This window comes from Tachysurus fulvidraco, chromosome 20, assembly GCF_022655615.1.
Source record: "Tachysurus fulvidraco isolate hzauxx_2018 chromosome 20, HZAU_PFXX_2.0, whole genome shotgun sequence".
NCBI lineage: Eukaryota > Metazoa > Chordata > Actinopteri > Siluriformes > Bagridae > Tachysurus > Tachysurus fulvidraco.
The window spans coordinates 2,457,065-2,475,382 of NC_062537.1; the positions used below are offsets into that span (position 1 = coordinate 2,457,065).

Here is an 18,318-nt window from a genome sequence, read left to right on the forward strand (position 1 = left end):
GAGTCACTCCAGAGTTTGGAGAAACAAGTATTGCTTTTAATTCAGCTCAGCTGTTAGATGTTGTGTTAGATTTTGTGAAGAAATCCGCCCAGGTAATTGACCAGGCAAGACGTTTCTCACTGATGGCTTCAGTTCTGCCCTAGAGCTTTTCCAGCTAACAATAAAGGAAATTGTTTCCATCCATTTTGGTTGGTGTTTGAGCTGCATATTAAAAGCCTGGATTAGACTTCCGTTTGTGATGAAGAGCATCTGACGGTAGGTCTGGGATAAAACAAATCTGCCGTGTTTACATCACAACACAAACATTCTTCAAAGTGATCCTGAGGCAATAGAGATATTTTACCTGTTCATTAGCATGTTTTGTTTACATTTTGCCATCACTAATATTTCTTGCTGTCCTGTGAGTTTGGCGTCATCCTCTGCCATCCTCTCAGAAGCACTCCCATTCCTATGGAAAGTTCCGGATGCTGCCGGCTAAATCGTCTCCATCGTCTAATCATCCTGAGTAAATCCAGCTCAAATAAATAGTTTGAATCGGGCCTCCATTTTGACGCCATATATAATCGCACCAGGTAGGAGGCATGGCTAAAAGTATGAACCTGTTACGTCCGAGCTAAAAATGCAGTCAAGCATATTTCCATTGATGCATTTGGTGGGAGAAGCAGGACACTGTGTTCATTCCTGTTTTAGCCGCATCGTTTCTTTAATGGATGCCATGGTAGCAAAGCGTTGCTGAGAGACAGCTCAAGGGTCCAGGGTTTTCTGTGTGTGAAGCTTCACATGTTCTCTCCATGACTGGGTTCTTCTCTGGGTTCTCCAGTTTTCTTTCAAAATGCCAGTTGGGGTGTGTGTGTGTACGTTTGTGTGTGTGTGTGTTGACAGTGTTCTCAGTATGGGTGCCTGATCCTTGAATGCAAATCATTACTATTTTTAGCACTTATTTGTTATTGCACTTACAGTATAACTCTCTATGCTTGTGAATAATTCTGCTTCTGTAATATTATTCCTCTACTTATTTATTTATCTTTTTTTTTTTTTTTTAAATCACATTAAAAAACCCTGACTCCACACGCTGAATCTGATTGGCTGAGAGCAATCCGTGATGCCCCTCCACGCGCGGGGGGCTTCCTCTATAAATGCGGCTTTGGCGCGCGGCGTCTCGCGGACTCCACTCCTGCGTCACCGGTGTCAAGGAAGCGCGCGCTCGCGGAATCATCGTACAGTATCGTCCATCCGTTCAACATCCTTACAGCATGAGTGAGGTGAGATTTCAAACATCTCCAGCTTCATTTACTGTACATTAGTCTAACGAATGCCATGACACTGAAATGCTTTTTTTTTGAGTTGGTACCATACAAAAAAGTCTTAGTGAAGTAAAATGAAATAAATAAAATTATTAGAACATGAGAGGGGGTTGATGCATGGAATGCACTGATTCTCTGATTATTACCTTTATGCATGCAATTTATGTGTTTACAGACTTTAGCGCGTGCTCTGTAATCATGTCCAATGCACAATATATCATTTTAAAGCCGAGCTCAAAATAGGCGCGCGCGCTGCCTCCAAACCGATTCGACCGAATTAATCACACACCTTTCATTTTCACGGCGTTGTTTATGAATTATTTTTTTTTTTTTTTTTTTTTTTTTTTTTTTTTTTGGCAATTTTCAGAGGTGGAGTTTTTTTTTTAAGGTTTAAAAAAATGTTGTCCTGCATAAGGACACCATATCCAAAAATTGTAGACTGTCAATATGTATATATATATAAATAAATATATATAATGCAAAATGTGAGAGATGCAATAGGTCGGTGCTACAGTGGGTCATGTGATAACGGTGACATTGATGCATTTGTTATGCATTTGTGATTTAAAAAGATTTGCAATAATGCCAGAAACACAGAATGGTGTGTGTGTGTGTGTGTGTGTGTGTGTGTGTGTATTTCTCGCTCTCTCACTCAGGTCCAAATCTTCCCAAAAGGTTAGCTTTATCAAGCGGTTTTGTCCTCGTAATGATATTTTCCTTTCATTCTTTTTATTTCTTTTTTATTTCTTTTTCATATACCCCCCCCCCCCCCCTTGGCAGCTGAGGTGAAGTTCAGGAGTAGATTTAAGACCAGCATAATTAATTAGCTGCATTAATCAGTATTACAATGGAAGTTCTTATTCTCGGTTTCGACAGCGTTTCAAGTTAGAGACGAATTTTCAGTTTAAAGGACACTTCAATTGCTAAGGAAGAATTGAGGGGGGTTTGTAATACATCACAAAGCTGATTACATCACTGATGAAATATTTGTTGTAGCACAAGCACTTTTTTTAAAAATAAGAAGAAACAATTGAAATGTGGTTAAAAGGTCCATCTGAAATGAAGCAGCATATAGACGCCCGTGGTCCAGGTGAGTTACAAGCAGCATCATTAGTCAAATGATATTAGAGAGAGAGAGAGAGAGAGAGAGAGAGAGAGAGAGAGGTGAAGGGCATGTTGATCTGCTCAGTGGTGCAAACTGTAAGGAGAGGAGAACAAGCGATAATGACTCCACTATGCAGAAAAAGAGCACATGTAGCAATCCTGGAGCGATGGAGATGCAACAACTCGTTACAAACTGCGCTATTTCTCCAGGGTCGAAGCCCAAGGACACTGAAGTACATATAACCCTTTAAAAAAAACATGTGTTATGACGCAATAGGGAAAAAAAGATTGTTAGTGACTCATGCTGATCTGAAGACTTTGTGATGTTCAACACATGTCACTAAAAATAATGACATCTAATTCATTGCTAAATATAAACAGGAGCATTAATTTCTTCCATTCCACTCATTTTACTTTTGACCTTTATACTAGATTGGGTTGATTGAGCTGGTGGTGGTTCAGTGGTTTACTTCAAATCCTAGGAGAGCCAATGGTGAGCTCTTCAGATAAACCTTTAACCTTCCAGTTGCTCCTTTATTAACTATATGAATGACATTGAGAGGCTGTTCCATACAGAACTTGTGTTTCCTGAAAAGCTAATATCATTAAACAGGGTTGCCAGATTTTGAGCAAAAATCTGAAAAAACTGACAACTGTCTCATTTAAAAAAAAAACAAGGAAGACGAATGTTTTCTTACCTTTCACACGGTTACTGTGATGCACATGTATTAATAATGTACTCACGTCATCCATTCCAAATCCCACCTTTTTTTTACCATCTCCTGATTATTGTTTATTTTATGTTATATCGTGTACTAGAAATGCTTCTGTACATCATTAACAAACTGCACTTACTGTACATTTTGATTTCCTATGAAACAAATGGTGGTGGCTGAGTATTTATGAACAAGCTCAAAGTCGAAAAGTAAAAATCTTGACCCTGGCAACCCACCCGGTACACTCTTGAGAGTGAGCGTGGTACATCGTACACGCTGCTTACAGAAGCAGCAATGCAGCGCTTAAAATGCTTTGCTAGCAAACTTTAGATTGCCAGAGTGCCAATGAGCAGGGAGTCGAGCCCGTGAGTGGGGAGTTTCGCTGTTCTGCTCTGTCACTTCGGATAAAAGCATCTGCCTTTTGGAAGCCTCTGCTTTTCTGCAGCATGCTTGCTTATTTTAAAGCAGCAACCTTGCTTAGTAAAACAAAAACTTTCCAGATGACAGTCAATAGATCAACTGATGGAATTGAAACCTAACATTAAGTTTAAAATCATTTGGTGTTTTGGCTAATTTTTGGACCCATTCTGTCCTACTGTACAGGACAGGAGACATGCAGGATGCTGCACTCTGTGTAAACACTGGACGTAATCCATGCTGACGTGTAGCTTTGGTGCATTATGGTCCAGCAGTTTTATTGCTTCTGCATGAACGAAGAGAAGCCCCGTGAGTATAGGAGCAGTATAGGAACCTAAAGCACCATGACTCACGGCGTTGCTGCCAGTTTTGATGAACGCCGGAAAATTCGTGTCAGATTTGAGTGGTTTCCAAAGCGATAAGTCAGTTCCTCATCAACCTCCGCAGACTCTATCGAGCTGCTCATCACTTCTTATACCCGTAATCAGCAGAAAGCCGCTTCCTTCTCTATCAGAGAGACCGTACCAATTAGCAGAGCACGCGCTCCATCAGGATGAAAGACGGTCACGTCACGACCGACTCGGAGTCTCTGGATGTTGCGAGTCCTAATCAGCAGATTAAAACAGAGAGGAATTGAATCGTGGCTTAGAAAGGCGGCGTCTGACAGCGTTGATGGAGCTGAAAGCAAAAAAAATGGGGCTTGCTCGAAGAGAAAGAAGTCAATTAGCGCCAAACAGAGTGGGCTGAAAGAGCTTTTAATTCACTCACTAGAAGTTGGACGAGATTTCGGTACGATGGGAAATCAGATAAAAGAGCTGATAGGCATTGAGGATTTAGTGATCCAGATTAATGTTTAGTTTTCGTGTTCAAGTAAAAAAAAATCTTCTCTAGAAAGCAGGCTTAAGTGACATTTAATATGACCCACTAAACGGCAAAACACTTAAAGAGCGTCTTTTATGAGCTTCCAATAAAGCAGCTCTTCCACTGCAGCTACCACACACACACACACACACACACACACACACACACACACACACACACACACACACACTAACTCTTTCTCTGCGTATAGGGTCCCATAACTTGTCATAATCATAGTTTTACACATTACACAAACAGTTTTCTAGGATCTAAACTTATTTTGATATAAAAATCGCAGTAATCGATCACCAGTTACGATTTGACGCTAAATAGTGAAGGTTCGGTTAAGATACAAAATGACAATCCTGAGTCTTTATTTTTGTATTTTTTTTTTTAACGTCTCAAACTGAAAACAGTGAAACTATGGCTGTGTGTTTGTGTAATATTCAAAGACATTTAGAGAAAAAGAACAGCAAAGTTTTTGGACTCGTCTGGTGTGTATCAGCTCATATGGCAGATGAAATTAGTTTTGGTGAGTCATTCTCTCTCTCACTTTCTCTCTCTTTCTCTCTCCTGTAACATCTAAAATCCCCTAGTAGCGAGCGGAGAATTCTTTCAAACCGTCTTTAATATTAAAGCGGCTCTCTAAAGCCCTGCTGAGGAGAAAAGGTACAGTACAACATGAAAGTGTGATGGATAGCAGGAAAGAAGGGAGGAGAGCTGGTGTGTGTGTGTGTGTGTGTGTGTGTGTGTGTGTGTGTGTGTGTGTGTGTGTGTGTGTGTGTGAAGCCAGAGGGATGCAGGAGTCCGTGGAAGAAGAAAGGACATTGTGTGTCATTAGCTTTGCTTGGATTAGTTCATCAGGATAAAAACAGAGCAGCGCTTTCTGCTTCTCGTCAAATCGAAGCTGAATTGAAGGCTGAGTGAAAATAATCTGCATAAACCAACAAGCAGGAGTGTGTCATCTTCTTTTGGGAGACGTGCCGAATAAGCGCCGTAATGAAATATATCCCAGAAACAAGCGACTTGTCAATCATTCACTTGTTTTTTTCCCCCGCAAAGGTAATTGATTTCTCTGGAGCATCGTTTTTAACAGCTATAACAGAAAAGTTTTCATTAAAGAAAAGACAATAAACCAAATTTGCGCCACAGTGAGATTTAAAGTCCTAGGGCAGGTCTTCATAACACTCGATAATGCTAAATCTTCTTGAACTAAACAGAATTCCAAACTGCATCCATAGTTTCCAGCAACAAGGAAATTCCTAAGCTATAAGTATATAGCTATACTTCCTGTCAACAAATCCCTTTAAATGTCAGTATCCCTTTAAGTGTCAGAGTGTCACCTCTAAATCCTAATAAATGTCAGAGTATCCCTTTAAATTTCTAATAATTGTCTGAGTATACTTTGATTTGTCGAGTACACCTTTAATTGTCAGTATCCCTTTAAGTGTCTGAGTATCCCTTTAAATTTCTCAGAGTACCCCTTTAAAACTCTGTTATTGTCTGAGTATCCCTTGCAGTGTTAGAATAACCCTTAAAATCCCTTCAAATGTCAAGGTATCTATTTAAATGTCAGAATATTCCATTAAACCCTTTTAAGCTTCTGAGTACCTCTTTAATTCCCTTTAAATGTCCGAGTCCATACCACTATTTATTTTTCAGACTTCTCCAGAAGACGTTCTCATTTATTTCACTTCTGTAATTTCGATCTGCCGAATCCATCGTCACGTCCTTATCGCCGGTGTTTATCCTCACTGACACGAAAACACGTGGAAATATTTACACACGGCTTAACTCGCCAGCGATAACTTCACACCTTTCCAGTAAAAGCGTGCGAGTTCTCGTTCGCTACGTCTGTCGCTTGGATTGCTACTTAAAGCTCGGTTTATTCATTCAGCACCTTTTATGTAGACTGTAGGGTCTCGGGTGAGGAAAGAAAAAGAAGAAGAGAAGAGCCAGAAATTAGCCTTTAGCTTTCAGCTGAAAAGGCCCAGAGAATCACAGTTCGACATGCAAGATTTGTTTGCTTCATCAAGGTCGTCCCAGGGTTGTTGTTTCTGTGTCTCTGTATTGCACGTTTGCTATCGACTGTATGCGAATTTTCACCTGAAAGCTTGGAGGTGAAGAGGACGAACAGGACACCGCAGCGCTGCCCTCATCACTCTGTACCCAGTGCCTCGAAAACTGACACTCTAGCATTTATCCAGCAGGCTTCAGTCTGCTGACGCGTTTGAGAACTGATAAACTTTTAGAGGCGTAGCATTTACCTTAGCATTTTTAACGGGTGGAGAAGATGATCTAGCAAAAAAATAAAACATTTTAAAAATGACTTGCAGAAGCTGAAACTAATATTTTCCTTGTCCCCTACTGCAGACTTTCTTTATTTTTTCTTTGTCTTTTTTCGTTTATTTGTTTATTATTCTTTTGTTTTTATTGGTTCGTTTTTATTTCCTTATAGCGACAAGATGCCACTCGCTTGACAAGATATTTCCCAGCATTTGAAATTTGAACTCGATCCCAATTCACTGGAGGACAGTTCGATTACAGGCTTTGCGTGATGCATGAGAGAGGAAGAGTTAGTGCTGAGCTGCTGTGATGATCCGCCATGATCCGAGTCTTCTGGGAAACAGAAACGCTGAAACCGTGAATCCACCTGGAAGAGTAACGGCGCACACTGACGTCTGAGCGACGTGATCTGTATTGATGCCGAAGATAAATTTCTGAAGCGATATTGAGAGAGAGAGAGAGAGAGAGAGAGAGAGAGAGAGAGAGAGATTTGGTTCCTCAGAGTGTTACTGGGATGAACTGGTCGATTATTCGTGTCCTAGCAGATGCAAATGCTCCAATAACATGTCATTAGCATGTATTACTCAACCCCTTGAACTACCACGAGGGTTAAGTTTTCATCTTCCCCTCTAATAACTACAACCTTTCGATATGTTTCAAACAAATTCTGGACAGGGTGCGTCTCAAATCGGCCACCGCTCTCGCTACCCTAGTTAGGGAACGAGCACATCATGTACACATCATCGGCCAACTGATGACTCAATGTCGGGCGCCATTTCCATCAAATGTTCTCAATGGTGGTTTTTCATACCATTAAATGCTTAAAAATCAATAAGTAGTTGTTTAACAACCACAACAAGCTACTCGCAGATGGCCAAAAGTTTGTGTCTCTAGAATGATGGTCAAAAGAATTTCAGAGAACCTTCGAAAAATGTGACGCTCCGAGGTTACAGGAACATCAATGTGAGTGAGAATCGATGACCCCTAGTTTTTGTGGTGCATTTTTTTCCAGAGAGAAAGTGTGATTTGGGAAAGCCCTTAAAATGGCCGACTCCTTGATCGCCACCCTGGATGGTGAGCTCAGGATCGGATGCTCTCTCTCTCTCGCTTCCTCTCTTTCTCTCTCTCTCTTTCTGTTTTGATCAGTATGTGGTCCAGATTGAAGCCTTCACTCACATGCTATCAGCGATAAGATTTCCATTTCTATCTTCATCTTGGTTCCTTCCATTAACTCGCGCCATCTGTTCAGATTCCAAAACACATCCTCGCTTCTTCTTTATGCGAACAGGAGGTCCGTGTTTTTTCCCCCGCTGAAGTCATCCGTGGCCTAGTTGAGCGTCTCTGGTTTAAATTGTTAATAGATGTCGTGTGCAGCAGGGATCCCCTCTGGAGCTCACAAGCTGCCTAAAGACCCGAAATAGTGCCAGAGACGAGACGTGGTGCTGCAACGAACACAGATTATTCACTGAATTACTGCTTTGAATAAAAAATAACAGAATTTTTTTCCAATAAATATTTTATTATAGATTTAAAGAATCGAATATTTTTAAGATAAATAAAATTGATATAATAAATAATTACACATATTAATCAACGTACTACTACGAAGCTTCATATTTAAACATGTTCCATTGGGGGCAAAAATTCACACATTTATTTCTTCGAAGAAGATCTTCCATTTACAGAAGGTCCTCGGAACGAACCCAAAATCTTCAGTAGAAATCTTGACTAGAAAATGCAAGCTTAAAAAAAGCTAATTGTTTATCGATGGAGGAGAGTAAAAGATTTATCCGCTCTGGGACACTCTGATGTGGCGTTAATAGATTTATGAAGCTTAGGGTTAGCGTTTAGAGAGAGTTAGACAGCAGAGGATGGCATGACCACAGGTTGTGTGTTTGTGTGTGTGTGTGTGTGTGTGTGTGTGTGTGTGTGTGTGTGTGTGTGTGTGTGTGTGTGAGAGAGAGAGAGAGAGAAAGAGAAATGAATACACAGTGTGATGGAGTAGCTGGAGGCTTGGAACGATGGCACACACTCAGGTTTATCATTAATCAGCCAAAGTTCCCTGTTATCTATGAGCAGCGTGTAGAACATCATTTTTTTTCTGGCTGCTTATCTACACCAACAGAGCTTCAGGATTTCCGTACAGGAAAAAATAACATCCAATATATATTTTTGAATCTTATGTCAGTGCTGCACTTTAAATGCTCGTACTGCAGCTTTTATGATGAAGGTAAAAACTGTACATTGTCTGCCTGAATCAGTGATGGAGTCGGTGGACATATGGAGGAGGTGGAGCGTGAACGTACTCGGGTTCCTTTGAGTGAACGAGAAGGTCCATTTCTGCCGTCTCGTCTCGGACTCCAACTCCAGGAAGAGCTCATTATTTTTTTTCTGCAATTACTGACTCACATCAAGACGATTCACAACTCTCTCTCTTTCTCAGTTATTTCTCTGCTTTGATTTTCCTGCCGTTTGTTTTTTTTAGGATAGGAAACATGGGAAATGTGGAGTTTGGAAATCAATGTTAGGAAATCGGGGGGCACGGTGGCTTAGTGGCTTAGTTAGCACGTTTGCCTCACAACTCCAGGGTTGGGGATTCGAGTTCCGCCTCCGCCTTGTGTGTGTGGAGTTTGCATGTTCTCCCCGTGCCTCAGGGGTTTCCTCCGGGTACTTCGGTTTCCTCCCCGGTCCAAATACATGCATGGTAGGTTGATTGGCATCTCTGGAAAAGTGTCCGTAGTGTGTGTGTGTGTGTGTGTGTGTGTGTGTGTGTGTGTGTGTGTGTGTGTGTGTGTGTGAGTGAATGAGAGTGTGGACACAGGCTTCCTGTGACCCGAGGTAGTTCGGATAAGCGGTAGAAAATGAATGAATGAATGAATGAATGTTAGGAAATCCATAGATTATAGACATAACAGACCGAGAATCATTAAGAATAAACTTTTAACTGTTGTAGTGAAAGCGTAAGTTCCCCTTTAATGTAGCTTTAAAAATCACCTCAGAAAAAAATAAAATAAAATACACTGTAAACCACCATAAATGGACACGGGCTGAATTGTGTACAGCTTACTACTCACTTTGCATGCTAGCATCTAGTGTATGAATGTTAGAAGAGTCATATCGTCTCACATGGAGTGAGGAAGTACTGTAGAAGTATTTTTCCTCATCCTGTGTCAGTACCTGGTAACCGTTTGCCCTAGAAATTTCGTCCATGGCAACCCTGAACTGACGGGTCATTTTTCTTCTAGCCAGTTTGCTCTAGATTAAGTTGTTTAATTACATGTTACAGCCTGACGGGTTGAATTTATTACCAACTGTATATCACGCTACATAAACAGCTGTTTATATCCGTGAGGTGATATATTACTTCGTCTGAGCGCTTTACAATCTCACAGCCTCCATTCACGGAAGTCTCCTCTCCTCACCTCCTATCCTTGAGCAATAGGTAGCAATTGATAACTTATCTTGAGCTTCCTCAAGGAGAGGAAGTCAGGAGAATAGAATTCCATGCTAGTCTACAGGGGGGCACTTATTATTGAGCATGTGTAGCGTGACCGGTGGCTCTGTATCTGTGGTTGTCTAACATTAACACTGCATATGCAAATCGCTCCAGCTCAAAGGAATGCTCAGTGAATTACCGCTAACACTTTGTGTAATGCTAATACTGCTCGTAGCTTTTATTTTATGTCATCGAGCATTAGAAGATTCGATCCATTAGCGGCTGAATCTACGGTTTTTTTTTTGCATCAGAGCTAAAAAGCTTGGCTTCTTGCGAGGCACTGAAAGTGTCAGGTCATATAAAAGATGTATAACTACTTGTTTTGGCTGCTGTCCTGTTTTTTTTTTTTGCTCCAGCTCCATTTCTGAATTAGCAATAAAATGCCGGGTGATTGTTGGAGCTTGATGCGAATCTGACGATGGGGCTTTTCTCCTCCATCCACCACTGCTTTGTGCTGATGAAGGCTTTCCCTATGCAGTCCTTGTTAACTTTACTCTAGCACGACCTGCTAGTCTTTCCTGCTCACAGATCTAGCGAATACATTTTTGTATTTACTGCAAACTTTTTTCTTCAGAGCTGTTAAGGTGGATCACATCACCACAGATTTCTTCCACAGCCAATCACTGATCACTGTTCTTCAGCCAATCACTGATCACTGATTTTTAACAACCGGTTATTGAGCACCGTTATTCATCCTGTCCACCCACTTCGTAAAGCCGTAAAATGTTTTGAAATGCAAATGATCACGAGGAATCCCTGAGTATGCAAATCATCCCCCGACGTGACGTCTTCTGACAGACCGTCCAGATAAATCTACAAACCAAGGTGGAGTTTCGAGATGAATTCCAGCTCAGGATTTTTCCATTTTTCTGTGATGGATGTTAACAAACTGAGTGTTATGATCTATTTACTTCTGATGATCCTTCAAGGATCGTCTGTCTTTCCTTTCCTGCTCCCTCACAACCCTGACAAAACACACATACACACAGACACACACACACACACACACATGCAATCTCATTTCTTTCTCTCTCTTCACACAATATAGCACCCCTTGTTGTCTCATGGTGCAAAGCTTTTATCCATCTCCTGAGTTTCCACTGGTTGTTTCCTGCTCACGTTCTCGTGTCGCGGCGTGGGCACTCGCTTCATTCTGATTCGTACCTTATCCTGCCTGGTGGGAAATACGCCACACACACACACACACCCACACACCCGCCCACTCACGCATGGTTCTTCTTAATGTGCTGCTGCAGTCAGCTTTTTCTCCATTCCTATTACATTAATGGTGCAGCTGCTTCTGTTGCATCGAGTGCTGTATAATCACATTTATGTCCAGGATCATTATGGTTATGGTGCTGTTGAATGCTAACACTCTGTGTGGGTGTGTGTGTGTGTGTGTGTGTGTGTGTGTGTATCTTCTCAGTGGTTAATGGCTTCAATAAGCAGGATTAAATGGAGGCGAGTGTCTTCTGCAGTGAAGAGATCCCCTCCTCTGCAGAGAGCTGGGAGTTTCCCCTCATCCTAACATAAAGCAGTGTGTGTGTGTGTGTGTGTGTGTGTGTGTGTGTGTGTGAGAGAGAGAGAGAAAAAAAGGTGGACTGTTGGGGATTTGCAGCAAACTACACCACACAGTGCTGCTCCAACAGATTGGACTCACAATGGTAATAGTTTGTGAGATAAAGTTTACAGAAAATAATCATCAGCAGAGTCAGTGCTAGTTATTGTCCTTTATTATATTATATATATTATATTTATTATCCAAAGTGTTTGATTTCTCTCACACCAGGATAAGGATACAATAGTGTTAGTGATGTATTTATTTAAAAGAACATGTTAGACTTTTTATCTGTCTATAGTTACATTTAATGTTGTGAAAACAGGTTGTCTGTGAACCTAGTTACGTTTAACCATCGTTCCTTCGTCAGCATATACTCGCTCTCTCTCTCTCTCTCTCTCTCTCTCTCGCTCTCTCTCTTTCGCAATGTTAACAAGAATGAATAAATAAATAAACAAACAAATAACAGTGATAGAGGGAGGCACGGTGGCTTAGTGGTTAGCATGTTCACCTCACACCTCCAGGGTTGGGGGTTCGATTCCCGCCTCCGCCTTGTGTGTGTGGAGTTTGCATGTTCTCCCCGTGCCTCAGGGGTTTCCTCCGGGTACTCCGGTTTCCTCCCCTGTCCAAATACATGCATGGTAGGTTGATTGGCATCTCTGGAAAATTGTCCATAGTGTGTGAGTGAATGAGAGTGTGTGTGTGCCCTGCGATGGGTTGGCACTCCGTCCAGGGTGTATCCTGTCTTGATGCCCGATGACGCCTGAGCACAGGCTCCCCGTGACCCAAGAAGTTTGGATAAGCGGTAGAAAATAATGAATGAATGAATGAATAACAGTGATAGACATACCATGCTGACACTATAGTCTATTAAAATAAATCTTTATTTACGATTATTAATGTCAGATTTTCTGTGTTACAAAAAAGCATTTTATTTTGAATGCAGCTTCTTCATGTCAGTTACTTTGCCTGATTTTCCCTCCACAACACAGATGGTGCGTTCGTCCGTCTCCTCGTCCCTCCTGCATGCGTTCAAAATCTTTTAAACTCTTTCCCCGTCGAAGGAGAAGAAAATTAATGATCTGGTAGGAAGAAAGTCGTTCCTTATTCCCTAGAGCCATATTACAGCATTCAAAAGCGTGACATGTTTTCCTTCAGATGATAACGGCTTCCTAATGCGGCACAATAACCCACTGATTCACTTCGAGTGAAGAACGGTAGCTCTGGGGAGCGTGAGTAGCGAAGTGTCTGTGACCGCTCACAGTTTATTCTTTACTACATTCTCATGCAAATGCAAAAAAAAATAAAGCTGGAAGCTGGAAGACAAAGATAGGATTGAAGCCAGGGCTGTTCGAGGCTCGAGAGAAAGAACAATGATCCTGAGACTTACCCCATGAGAACGTTTCCATCGAATCCTCTAGTGTACTTTTTATTTTAAAACACAACGGGTCCTGATTCAACCTTCCTCCTGTATGAATAAACATGAGTATGTATTTATTATTTAAACCAAACACTAAAATGTTTGATTTACACAAAAATCTCATTGGGGATTTTGCGATTTCAGCAAATGGGTCGTTTCTAGTTTCACTGCTTTTTAGGCTACGCTCTTAATGGTAAAATGGTCGGATAAAAGAACATACAGATGTATCGATTCCATGAATATTTATATTGTTAATGGGTAAAACTTGATAACTAGCTATCGGTGGTTATTGTATAATGTTTGCTACCAGTTTTTCTAGTAGTCGGTGTAAGTTTCGGGGCTAAAACACTTTCCTGGTTGGTTAATAAGTGAATGGGTCACGGTGGCTTAGTGGTTAGCACGTTCGCCTCACACCTCCAGGGTTGGGGTTTCGATTCCCCCCTCCACCTTGTGTGTGTGTGGAGTTTGCATGTTCTCCCCGTGCCTCGGGGGTTTCCTTCGGGTACTCCGGTTTCCTCCCCCGGTCCAAAGACACGCATGGTAGGTTTATTGGCATCTCTGGAAAATTGTCCGTAGTGTGTGAGTGAATGAGAGTGTGTGTGTGCCCTGTGATGGGTTGGCACTCCGTCCAGGGTGTATCCTGCCTCGATGCCCGATGACGCCTGAGATAGGCACAGGCTCCCCGTGACCCGAGAAGTTCGGATAAGCGGTAGAAAATGAATAATAAGTGAATTTTTGGTTTCTGTGGATTTTTTTCTTCCTCAGTTTTATCCCCAAGATTTTGATGACATTACCTGCTTTGGCTGCATGCACACGTGTTTATTTTATGGCTCAAATATGGTCTGAAAATCAGAGGCAAGCCAGTTACATTTGAACTGGGATTAACCAGCTTGAGTGCATCATCCGACGGCAGAGATGCAGCGACGTGGGCGGTTTATGTTGAATTCTACGGTTGTACAATCCACTATGTCGTATATTATACATTCTACTACATCCTCTAACTTTCTCACATATCTGTTACCTCATGTTGCTTTCTTAAACCTCCTTTTATTTGTCATGAGATGAAAAAAGCACAAGGGTCTGACTAGTTTCTAGCTGTCTGGATAAGATTCATTACTGTCAGGGAAAGACACTGAAATATCTAAATATTTCCACTCATTAAAAAGCTATTTTTTGTTCTAATGTTTGTTACAAAGTTCCTGTCTGTCATCATACACAATAGCATACAATTACATAAATAACCTAAGAAACAGTAAGCTGAATCTCTTAGCAGTTAGCTTGAGCAGTTAGCAAGTTAGCTGCATGATATTGGATAAGGCTAAGATAAGAGGGTGCATCGTGTCAGCTTGTTAACTTTATTCACAGGAAAACAGCTAATGGAAAAAAAGCTATAGAAAAAAAGATCAGCGTTGCTTTATTTTTCTAGTGTAATCATTTATTCCTTCATTCATCTTTTAAAATATCTGTGCTAACTCACTTGTTTTTATTGCTTCTAGCATGTGTGGGAGCTTTTGATATGTGGTTAGTGTTCGTTTTTATTATAGTTTTATTATAGCTATATTTCTCAACAGTAATATATTGATGGCTAGGGGATATTTTGTTTGTGGCTGAGATTGTGCAGTTATATTAAGTGTTATTAGATATGCTAATCATTAATTAGCTACCGAACAGCAAAGAGATATAGAAAGAGAGTCTTCTTTACCTTCTTTTCCTTTCTCCAGCTGCAGAGCATCAAAGCTAGACCGAAGTGTTTAACATTCATTGAAAGTGTTGGATTAATTAATCAGAGCACAGCGAGCTGAACCTTAGCGACAGTGCTGCCAGTGATGTTATTGTTGCTTAGCGAGTGAAATGATTTTTAATTTTTTACACAAAACTGCACCAGATTTGATCATAACACTAGAAGTTCAATGAGTCAGTAAAAATACATCATCATGTGAGTGACCGTTTGTAGTGAAGGAGGTTTTTACTGACTGTATGATGGAGACAAGATCTGTACAATCCATGGTGATAATTTGGAGTCTCGCGGTTTCAGCATCATTTAGCCGTGCATAAACGGTGGTGCACACTCGATAGTTTTATTACATTACTAATCAAAAGAAAGTTTTAATCTCTTCATATTATTCAAGACTTTGCTAGATAATTGTAGCCAATTGGAAGATTTTAGCACGTAATCACTTTATTGTCTACTCTCAGACAAAAAGTATGAAGTCACCTGTAATTTTCTAGGACTTTCGTCTCACTAGCCCACAACACAATTTATACACAGAATATTTGTAAAGTTCATGACCAGCGCAAAATACCTGTTATATCTAAACCCACAACTTCTGCCACTTCTTTCCAAACTTTATTTCTCTTCAAGATCTCTATACATGATCAGGGCTGTCAAGTGTCATGCACTGAGAGTGACAGTGATGCATTTCGGTCTTTTGTCACGCTCTCCCTCATGCAGAAAAACTTTTTGACTATTCTATTTATCGTATTTAATATGCCGCAGCGCCCAAAACGTATCAGTCCGCACCGCTGTCTCTATGGAACCGGGAAGGAATCGAGCGCGTTTCAGTTCTTAGTCGAGCCTGACACTTATCAGCCAATCAAAAAAAGAGGCTACACAATAGCCAATCAGAAAATAGCACTATCTGGGTAAGATTTAACGCAACAACCAATGAAAAAAAAAATTAATTAGCGAGGGTATTTTCAACGGTCAGTTTGATCAAAACTAACAGCCAGGAGGACTAATATATAAAGAAAGCTTATATACAGTATATAAAAAATATATACAGTAGTATCTTTATATATTGTACAGTATAGTATCTCTATATATAGTATCTCTCTCTCTCTCTCTCTCTCTCTCTCTCTCTCCCCATTGCGGGTGGGGTGGGGGTTTTTGGAGATGTCACGCTTGCCTGTTTTCAAAACTTTAGAGCCCTGCATGATTAATGAGAGGATAAAATGAATACAAGGTTAGAAGGTTGCTTTCATATTTGTGTCTCAAACTGTCACTTAAACAAACAAAAAAAAGAACAAAGTTTCCTACTGTACGGATTTTATAGTAGTATTAGATTTTGAAAAGGTAAATCATCAGCATCGCTAACATTAGCCAGCTAACTTTTTGCTAATGCTACATGTCTGCTACCAGCAATACTTGCTTATGTTTATTGTATTTGAGCCATCCATGCCCACCCCCCACAACTTTTACAAGATATCACAAAGACAGCATAAGTTAATGAAAGAAAACATTTTACTTGAAGGTATTAGTGTTAGTTTCAGCTGTTACACCGTTGTGATTAAGTTCAGCCTTTTAAAGTTGCAACTATATTCTCTTTCACTCAGAAACATTCAGTTCACTTATTTATTTCATTTTGAACTCATTTGTTCATACTGTATAGACAGCGTGAAAGAATCAGTTAAAACTTTTCCAATTCAATCAGCTAGCTAGATAGATAGATAGATAGATAGATAGATAGATAGATAGATAGATAGATAGATAGATAGATAGATAGTAGCTTCGTGCACATTCCTCAGTTGAGACTTTTCTCCGTTTTTTGGGTTACAGAGACCAGGATCCGGAGCACCGACCGGACTCAGCAAACCCTCAGGGGTTGAAGGTATGACCATTATAATACTTCATTTAACAGCTCTTTCATTTAGGAGTTGAACAGCTGAGACACTCGGCCCTCTCGAATCTTCTTTCTAAAACGGGGCGCGATTGATGAGCTGCTCCAGAAGCGTCTTATTTTGGCAGTGGAATGCGTCGGTCCGATTGGCCGATTAGACGATTCCCACGAGGCCTGTTGTGGAGCTCTGATGTGCGCTTGGTGTTTGCTGATAAGAGCCTGGCAGCAGGGTTCAGGAGTAATTCTACCCGAACTGCTCAGATGACTGGGGTTTATTGGATGGGAGTTTAAATACGTTTAAAACGTTCCGCTCAGAGTCGAGTGTCCTTGAGCGATCATTACCAACTCCCTGATGTATTCCTACAGTACAGCGTATATTTACAGTATAAACCAACCAGCATATGTTTAATGCACTCCAGTATGTTAGGCAAGGAACGCAAAGGTTGCAAATGGACAGGGTAGCATGATGAACAGATCAATCGCCTGTTTAATCACAGAGACACTAAATCAAACACAAACCCTCTCCACAGATGGATCCAAGAAGGACGTCCCTCCCGACGACTTCGACATCGACTTGGATGCCCCTGAGACGGAGAAGGCCGCCGTCGCCATCCAGTCGCATTTCAGAAAGTACCAGAAGAAGAAGCAGGACCCGAAGCCGTAAGCCGAGCCGGCTGAACGTGGCACCGAGCTGTTTGCATGTTTAATCAAGCGCACCGTCATGGACTCTAGGGTGGGGATTATGTGGAGGGAAAAGGGACCTGAAGAATTGATTCGTCTTTTCGTCCGTTACGTTCATCCATCCATCTGGAACAATAAGCCTGATCATTTCAGATTCAATTCCCTTGTCTGTCTTTCCATCTGTTTCTGCTCTGGATTTTGTTTTCAAATCGGTAACCTTTTTTTTTAAAAATGTTTTATCATGAACGTCAGTACTAAGGTGGTCAAAAGAATCCTTCACCTTGTAGTACGCCTTTGCTTGTTAATCAATGGAAAAAAGATACTGCAAATGATTGACTTGATGTCACTATAAATCTGGTTTGGTTTGTAATTTTAGGGGAGAAAATAATCAAATCAAATCGATCCGTTTCTGTTTATTCGATTGACTCACTTTCACATGCACTGTTTACTCTGTTTATATTATTTGTCGTCATGCTTCATCACTGTGTCTTGTGCTTTAACCATCATATTTTCTCCTCAGAAAAAAATGAGGGAAAGTTTCATCAATTATGTACCACGTGCTACACTATACTGTCCACCCAACACTTTCAAATGATATACCGTGAATAAATATTTAAGAACAGAGCAGACGGTTGCCATGTTGTGCATTTCAACTGTTTTTTACCCCCATTTAGTGGCATTCTGATCTCCAGATCCTTTATCAGAGTGGTTTCTACTGACCTTGCAGCAAACTACTGACTGTGTCGATTAGATTTAACCTAAAGTCAATAAAAATAATGGAGCACCATCAAGGCAGCGATGGTTTGGTAATCAGTTTTCACCATAAAGCGATCATCATAATGGAATTTCTGTCATTCT

The 18,318-nt window shown here is 40.8% G+C and overlaps 1 protein-coding gene across 1 annotated transcript; it reads left to right on the top strand.

Annotated features, from left to right (window-relative positions):
* Positions 1-1,106: 1,106 nt before the first annotated feature.
* pcp4a (Purkinje cell protein 4a) lies at positions 1,107-18,087 on the top strand. Its single transcript, XM_027158438.2, has 3 exons — positions 1,107-1,262; positions 16,719-16,770; positions 17,310-18,087. The coding sequence occupies exons 1-3, from the start codon at positions 1,137-1,139 to the stop codon at positions 17,441-17,443; spliced, it is 312 nt and encodes a 103-aa protein (XP_027014239.1). The 5' UTR covers positions 1,107-1,136; the 3' UTR covers positions 17,444-18,087.
* The last annotated feature ends 231 nt before the right edge of the window (positions 18,088-18,318 follow it).